At 50.1% G+C, this 7,533-nt stretch overlaps 3 protein-coding genes across 3 annotated transcripts, besides 13 other annotated features; all 3 read left to right on the top strand.

Moving 5' to 3' along the window:
* Window positions 1-7,533: part of a sequence feature (heterozygous, non-Esmeraldo-like haplotype) that runs on past the window's edge.
* Window positions 180-211: a microsatellite.
* Window positions 401-439: a sequence feature (A-rich).
* Window positions 588-628: a sequence feature (CT-rich).
* Tc00.1047053505071.140 (protein kinase, putative) lies at window positions 698-2,872 on the top strand (the record flags this gene model as incomplete). Its single annotated transcript, XM_807784.1, has 1 exon — window positions 698-2,872. The coding sequence occupies one exon, from the start codon at window positions 698-700 to the stop codon at window positions 2,870-2,872; it is 2,175 nt and encodes a 724-aa protein (XP_812877.1).
* Window positions 3,236-3,274: a sequence feature (AT_rich).
* Window positions 3,525-3,547: a microsatellite.
* Window positions 3,753-3,772: a microsatellite.
* Window positions 3,840-3,872: a microsatellite.
* Window positions 4,060-4,094: a microsatellite.
* On the top strand, window positions 4,256-5,548 carry Tc00.1047053505071.130 (hypothetical protein, conserved; the record flags this gene model as incomplete). The annotated part of the gene is made up of 1 exon (XM_807783.1): window positions 4,256-5,548. The coding sequence occupies one exon, from the start codon at window positions 4,256-4,258 to the stop codon at window positions 5,546-5,548; it is 1,293 nt and encodes a 430-aa protein (XP_812876.1).
* Window positions 6,131-6,160: a microsatellite.
* Window positions 6,277-6,296: a microsatellite.
* Window positions 6,382-6,729, top strand: Tc00.1047053505071.119 (hypothetical protein, conserved; the record flags this gene model as incomplete). Its single annotated transcript, XM_807786.1, has 1 exon — window positions 6,382-6,729. The coding sequence occupies one exon, from the start codon at window positions 6,382-6,384 to the stop codon at window positions 6,727-6,729; it is 348 nt and encodes a 115-aa protein (XP_812879.1).
* Window positions 7,096-7,158: a microsatellite.
* Window positions 7,314-7,359: a sequence feature (A-rich).

The following is a 7,533-nucleotide window of genomic DNA, read 5'->3' as shown; positions in this document are numbered from 1 at the left end:
GGGGGGGGGGGGGGGGTGCGTTGAAACGGAAGGTCCGCTTCACTTTTGTTGTCCCTCCCTCCCCCTCCCTCCCTCTCCGCCTGTCTGTGGATGTGTGCGACGGCCCCAGCCGGGCACATGTTCCCCGTTTTTTTTTTTTTTGTTTGTTTGTTTGTTTCCGTCATGTCTGTTGGCCCACTAAAAAAAAAAAAAAAAGGGAAAAAAAGAAAAACGAGGCACATTTCTTTTCTTTTGTATTTGAGAAGATAAAATTAAGAGGGATTTAAAAACTCACTTTTTATTATTTTTTTTGTTTTCTTATTTTTGTTGAGAGCCGCCGTGTATGTGTGTGGGAGGGAGGGAGGGAGGGCGTGTTGTCATGTGCCGTACTTTATGGTGCCTCTCTTGCCTGCTCCCTTCCTTCTTTCTTCTTTCTGTTTTTTTTTTTTTTTTGCTTTTTGGTTTTCAGAATTCTCCGTGTGTCTCCTCCCCTTTCGGGTGGTGCGTGGCGGGGAGAAAGAAGAAGAAGGCGGTGCGCCGGATCATTTTTTAGTGTGTGTGTGTGCCGCCACTGCACGACTCCGGGTGGTGCCTCCTCCTCAACGCAGGGGAGCGAGAGAGAAAGAGAGAAGGGGGGAGAAGGAAAGAGCGGCAACGGAAGAAACACAGTAGAACAGGAAAGGAATAGGCACAAAAGTACCGTGGAAGGGGCTGCCACATGTTTACACCGGGCAAGCTGTCACCGTACACCGACAGGCTGCTCCCACGGCATGAGAGAAACGACGGCGGTAAAGGTGGCACCGCCTCCATATCAATGCTGTCAAATTGCTTGAACCAACTTGGCGACGACGCGCAGAAGGAAGGCCCAGAGCGGCACATGCACACTGCTCTTACCCCAAACCGCTGTAGTCTGAGGCCGATGGGACAGGGGTATGGCATGAAAAGCAGTAGTTTCACAATGGGTTTGACGACGCGGGAGAAGAGGCGGCCTCCCTCACTTTTTACAACACCCGCATCCTTCTTTGCGCCCACGCAACAACTCACCCCAACGGGGTGGACAAGCAAGCAGATGCCAGTCCTACCGCCATCACAATCACCGCAGAAGGGGCCGACGTTAGCGCCAACCGGGTGCACAATCGGCTGTGAGTCAAACCATGGGCTGAGCCTGAGCTTGCCAGCACAGCAACAGGTAGGAAAGCTCCCTCAATCCCCTGCTGCTGGGGCCATTTGGCCGAATGATCGGAGGTTTGCATGGCCAGAGAAGGCATCGCTGCTTTCGTTATCGGAGGATAAGCGCGTGTTGCTGGCGGGTCCTTTTCGTGTGTCAAATGAGGGATGCCTCACGATGCAGAATGTATTGCTACTGAACGCCGAAAAACGTGGGGGCTCTGTGCCTCTGTCTACGGGGAAAGATGCTCCACAGCAGCTCCTTCTCCCAGAAACCATTCTTGCTCCTGCCGAGCCAGTAGTTAACAATTCATTCACCCTCTTATCCGCAAGCATGGACACACGGTACAGCCCCATCACCTATTCATTGGATGCCAACCAAGCAGTATCTCACGATCCCTTCAAGTCTGAGGGTAGAATGCGCTTTCAAGAGAACAGCTTTGCAGTCCCGCCTCCCGCTCAAGCAGTTGGGGATAGAGTTCATGAAGTTGAAGAAGCCGATAGTCCCGAGTTCTACTCACTGCCCGGATCGGAGGACGTATCCGCAATGAGTCTTCTGTCGTACTCGGAACTGCCTTTGAAGTCTAAATCTTTGACTTCTTTGCCCCCAAACGTGGTGCGATATGGCGATTTGAGGATCATGTCGCAAATCGGAGTTGGTGCGTCTGCGTGCGTTTTTATGGCGGAACATATGCCCACGGAGCGTCTTCTTGCTGTCAAGCGCATTGATCTTTCACCGCTATTTTTTGATTGGAATATGTTGAGAGGGAGTAATTTACAGCGCCTGAAGTCCACAACGCGCCTGCGTCAGTTGCAGCTTATTGTGGTACGGGAACTGCAGGTTCTTCATTTGGCATACCGGAGTCCGTTTATGGTAAAGGTGTACAATGCCTTTTACACAGAGGACATTATGGCACTTGATCTGGTAATGGAGTACATGCACTATGGTGGTCTGGATCATCTGCAAAAACTTCTGTGTGGAAGGGACGAAACCGATAATGCGGTCGAAGACGATTTAGGAAGAGCCGGTCGACGCACGAAGAGGAAAACGGAGGTGCCGGAGCGCCTGGTGGCAGTGGTGGGTGAGCAACTTCTGCGTGGTGTTCAGCACATGCATGAACGTGGATATATTCATAGGGACATCAAACCCGGTAATGTTCTCGTCAACAAGAAGGGTATTGTGAAGCTAAGCGACTTTGGATTGTCTCAACGCTGTGATGCAGTCAACGAACGTGTTGGTGACAAAAAAAACAAAACGCACCACTTTTCCGGAACAAAAAGGGAGAAATCATCTCCACCAATGCAAAAAACCCTTTCATCAGGGGGCAGCACAAGCTCCTCAGACAGTGTGCATTGCTCCGGCACAGACAAGTACATGAGTCCCGAGAGACAACGTGGGGAACCGCATGGAAAGGCAAGCGACATTTGGGCAGTAGGCATGACACTTGCGGAGTTTGCTGTTGGTGAGTACCCTGTCGATTTAACCGACTGCGAGGACGCATTTGATCGAGCATCACGCATAGCGGCACCGTTGAACCTGAGAAACTACGCGCGGTCCTGCCCGCTGAGTGAGGAGTTCCTTGACTTCATTCGTATTAGTAGGCTGCCCCTGGCAGCGGAGCGCCCAACAGCCGGTGAGCTGCTGGAGCACCCTTTTTTTCGCCAGTGGAAAGACGAGCCGTTCTCCATTGAGGATTACTTGCATGAGGCTCTCATGGAGTCGTAGTCAGAGCCCCCCTTTTGGAGGATTTCGTGTGAAGTGCAGTAAACAAGCATCAAAAATCAAGTTCAACAAAGAAAAAAAGGAGACGCTAAAAAGCAGGAAACGGGAAAAAGAGAGAGAAAAACACTCATTGCGGGTGGGTGGTCTTCTCTGCCTATACAAGTGTCTTTGTCCTTTGGTACATTTGGCTGTTTCGCACGCGGCCTGCATTTATGCTGCTTGGCGGGCGAGTGGCCCCCAAATGAAGTGTGGGGCCGGGGATGTGCACGAGACGAGGACGTCGTCGCCCCTCCTTTTGGGCCGCAGCGAAGCACACGTCCATGAAAAAGTGGCAGCATCGCATGGAATGGAGGGGACGTTGCATACAAAAATAAAAATAAAAAAATTAGTAATAAATAAATAAAACAAGAAATATCCACAGGAAAAAAATGGTCGATGAAATAACAATGAAATTCTCCCCTCAGGAAAAAAAAAAAAAAACATTTTTTTCCCGCTCTGTAGCCTATCTGCACAGACGCATGCGTTTTAAGTCTTGTTTATGGCTATGTGATGTATATCCCTGTGCTGTTATTTGGAGTGTTTTTTTTTTTGTTTTCCTCCCTTCCCCTTCTATTTGTTGTGTCGGCGCACGCCACGGTTATGCCGTACGCGCATCAGAGAGAGAGAGAGAGAGAGAGATACATTATATTTATGTTCGCTTTTTGATCCACCTATTTTCCGTCTTTTTTTTTGTGTGTGTGTGTTTTTATTTTACTTTCCCGTGACTGCCCCGCGCTTTACTCTTGCGCCGCTCACGGGCGTTGTTGCCAACCACCACCACCGTCCTTCTCGAGGGAGAAGAAACCCACGGCACGGTGTCACAAGAGGGTGCGTTGGAGGAGAAGGGGGGGGGGGGGGGGGGGGAATTTTCGTTGTGTCTCCCAGTGGTTGTTATTTGTGCATGTGCATCGTCGTGTTCGTAGTGCTTGTTTTTTGTTTTGTTTTGTTTTGTTTTGTTTTGTTTATGCGTTCGGTTCGGTTCACGCCTTTTGTCTCTCACTCACTCTCACTCTCTGTGTGTGTGTGTGTGTCTTCCCACCTTTCGCTGCGGATCTTGCGGGTCCGCTCGGAGTGGGAGGGCCCGGAAGGATTGGGCTCTTTCTGCTGATTGGATGACTGTTGTGATGCCTGGGCCGCCCTTTCCTTTTTTTTCTCTCTCTCTGTCTCTCTCTTTCACTTCCTCTCTGTTGTGCTTCTCTCCGCTGGAGGAGGGACAAAAGGGGTCCGCAAGGGAACAAATCGGGAATAAAAAATTGGACGGGTAAAAAGAAGGGGGTTTCTGCCTCTTTCTCTCTCTCTCTCTCACTTTTCCAGTAATCGTGTGTGTGTGTGTGGTAATAGACATAAATGAGGTGGGCAGCAATTGTGGTTAGGCGGCAGAAACAACCACCGTCGCTGCTGCATCGTTGTAGCGGTAGTATGATTATGATTAGTAGCAGCTGTCACGGTGCCGGCAAACGGTTTCTCAGTGCTGGGGAGATGTCGAGGTATGATGCGAACACATGCAAATCCGGCACACTCACGCAATGGCTGATTTCTTCATTCCAGAGGAGGTGGCGTTATTTCCGCGCGCAGCGGATTTCGCGGAAGTGCTTGACTCTTGGAACGTGCGTTCTTCTTCTTTCTGTTGGCTACGTTTCGCTATGCGTGCTGGTGGGGTGGCAGTTGGAGGCGTCCGTGCATGCGCTTTTCCAGCCGCACGAGGAATATCCTCTTGAGGAGTGGTCAAAGGTGGAGCCGACTTTGCGTGAGGGCGATGTCGTGCTGCTCATGGGCACCGGCATCACGAGTTGGAAGATTGCAATAGCGCAGTTTGCGTACAGCCTCATGCGGCCCGCGGCCCTGAGGTTTTCGCACGTGGCAGTGGTGGTGGAGCCGGCACAACTGGAGCGCTGGTCGGCACACTCGCTCTCTTCCACTGCCGCCTCCGTGGATGCATCCGGGCGTTGTCGTCCCTTGTTTTCATCCGGCACGATTGCCGACGTGCTGCACAGGGAGCGCTCAATGCTGCAACGAAAACAGAAACGCGGTGTGATTTTGATGGAGTCGGTTGATAACCTTGACATTCACGCCCCCGATGTGGATGGAAAAGTACGTCATGAGTGTGTACAGCTTGTTGAGGCAAATCATCGCCTTTTTGGACGTGAAGGGGACCGCTGGTGTTACAACCGCCTTGCGGTTAGACGACTGAAGGGGTTTGAGTGGACGCCAGAGCGGAAACGCCGCCTGCGTATGTTCATCAATGAAAATGTAGGCCGCCCAATGGACAAGAGCTCGCTGCTGACGCTAAGCTACATTCACCCCAAACTTTATGAGTGGACAGGGGCCCGTTCAAAGGGGACGGAAATCAGCTGCGGCGAATTAATTGTCGACCTCTACAAATTCTGCGGAGTTATTAAAAAGAGAATGCGGATGGTCCCAGTGACGGATGCCCACGCGCAGAGCGACGGTGACGTGGTTATAAACCCCGACGGCAGCATGAGCCGCCCCGAGTGGTACTACAGACGCCCGAGCATACAGACGGCACCGTATCACTTTGCCGAAGACATGGAGGTTGGCGTGCTTGATTTTGCGGAGGGGATTTCTTTGGGTCCAGAGGTGCGCATGAGTCTTCCTGGCGGGGAGAAGCAGGCGCGTTAAAATAGCAAGGAGAGAGAGAGAGAGACAGGGGGGAACCTGCAAGCGAGAAGCGCGCCTTTTTGCAATGACCATCATATTTAACGCGTTGAGGTTTTTGTGTTTGTTTTCTTTCTGTGGGTGGGTGTACGTTTGCTTTTGTTGGCGGTGTGATTTATTTTTTATTTGTGTGTTTATACGGAAGAAGGGGTGGGGGGGGAAATGGCAAGGAGAGCAACAGCACTGCCGGTGATTGAAGGGATGGCAATCTCTTTCCGTGTTTGAGAGGAGAGCGACTGGAACGTTTTAAAAGGCGAACCTGCCGTTTTTGAGAGGATCGCTTTGGAAAAATCCCGTCGCTTGTGTCTTTTCTCCTCCCCCCCTGCGTTGTGATGGCCTCTGCCGATTTCCTGAGAAGCCATGCGTCTCATTGTCTGCTCCCTTGTGTCATCAAACATATATCCCCCATACACGAGCTGCATGAACGCGAGTGGTCACGTGGAGCCGTTGTTGTGGGGAGAGAGTGAAGAACGGGCGGAAGGTTTGCGCCGATTTGTTTGTGACCGCTGATATCCACGCGCATGCGCGTGTTTTGTTGTTGTTGTTTTTATTTATTTAATTATTTATTTATTTATTATTAAAACATGGACAGATGGAAGTGCACAGAGGCATGGGGAGAGGAAGGATGTGTTTGTGTGTGTATGTGCCGGCCTTTATGCATGGCTCATGTCATCTCTTCTGATATTTCTTTCTTATTATTATTATTATTATTTATACCCACGTCTCTCCGATAGCTGAAGTGAGCTTTCTGCTATAAAGGGTATACGTACACGCAGGGACCCGAAAAAGAGGGGGTGATGTCTTCTAAACCGACACAGGCATTCAGCCTAAAGACGCGTCAGGCCGTTGATGAGGACGCGTTGCTCACCGAGGAGGACCGCGTTGTGAAGGAGGCCACGAAAGGGGAGGACTGCACGACACGGCGACGCGCCTGCAAGAACTGCACATGCGGGCGGGCGGAATTGGAGAGGAAAATGCTGGCTGAGGGAAAAAAGGTGGAGATGCCGCAGATGCCGGCGGGTGGTTGTGGGAACTGCGCCAAGGGAGATGCATTCCGCTGTGCCACGTGCCCTTTTCTTGGCCAGCCGGCGTTTGACAACACGAGCGACGGAAAAGTGAAACTAAACCTGACGGACGACATTTGACGAAGGGGGAGGGGAAGGGGGGCCGGAGGAAAGAACACACACGTAAAAGCATACAGACAAATGCGCATGCACATAGATACGTGGATATATATATATATATATACAGCATGGAAGGCAGAAATGAAGGGGGCAATATATTAAATGCCATGGGTAGGGAAAGAGAGAGAGAAGAAAAGGTCTGCGTAGCTGCATCCCTAAAGCGCCACGGTGTGAATGCTGCAATAAAGAAGGACGTGTGCGTCTCCGGGTTCTGTTCCCACTTGTTTCCAAGCCATTTTCCTTTTCCTTTTTTTCATATATATTTACATATATATGTCGCTCGCATGGATCAAAGCGTACATTTTGTTTATATTCCACGAACATCTTTATATATAATAGTTATTTATTTACATTTACATTTATATTTATATTTATATTTATATTTATACACTTTCTGCTGCAGGGGAAAAAGAAGATGGCCCTTTTTTTTTCCTTTTTGTGTTCTCTTGAGAAGGGGGAGGGGGGCACGAAGTCCCACAAGAGGAGGACGGTTGCGCACGTCCTGTCGCCATAAAGGATGCCTGTTGCCCCGGTAAGACCGCTCGTTTTCTTTTGTTTGTTTGTTTTTTTATTTTCTTATTTTTTCTTTTTCCCCCCTTCTCCACAAGCAGAGTAGCACACAACAAAATAAGGGAGTCCCCAGACAGTCACAAGGGGCGTGGCAGGGGGGGGGAGGATCGTTAATCTAAAAAATAAATAAATAAAAGAGGAAAGGAAGGGGAAAAGACATTTTTTTGTTTGTCCATTCATTTGACTTCTGTTTTT

The sequence above is a fragment of the Trypanosoma cruzi genome, genomic scaffold (genome assembly GCF_000209065.1).
Source record: "Trypanosoma cruzi strain CL Brener 1047053513793 genomic scaffold, whole genome shotgun sequence".
Lineage (NCBI taxonomy): Eukaryota > Euglenozoa > Kinetoplastea > Trypanosomatida > Trypanosomatidae > Trypanosoma > Trypanosoma cruzi.
This window is presented reverse-complemented; position numbering and strand designations above follow the sequence as displayed.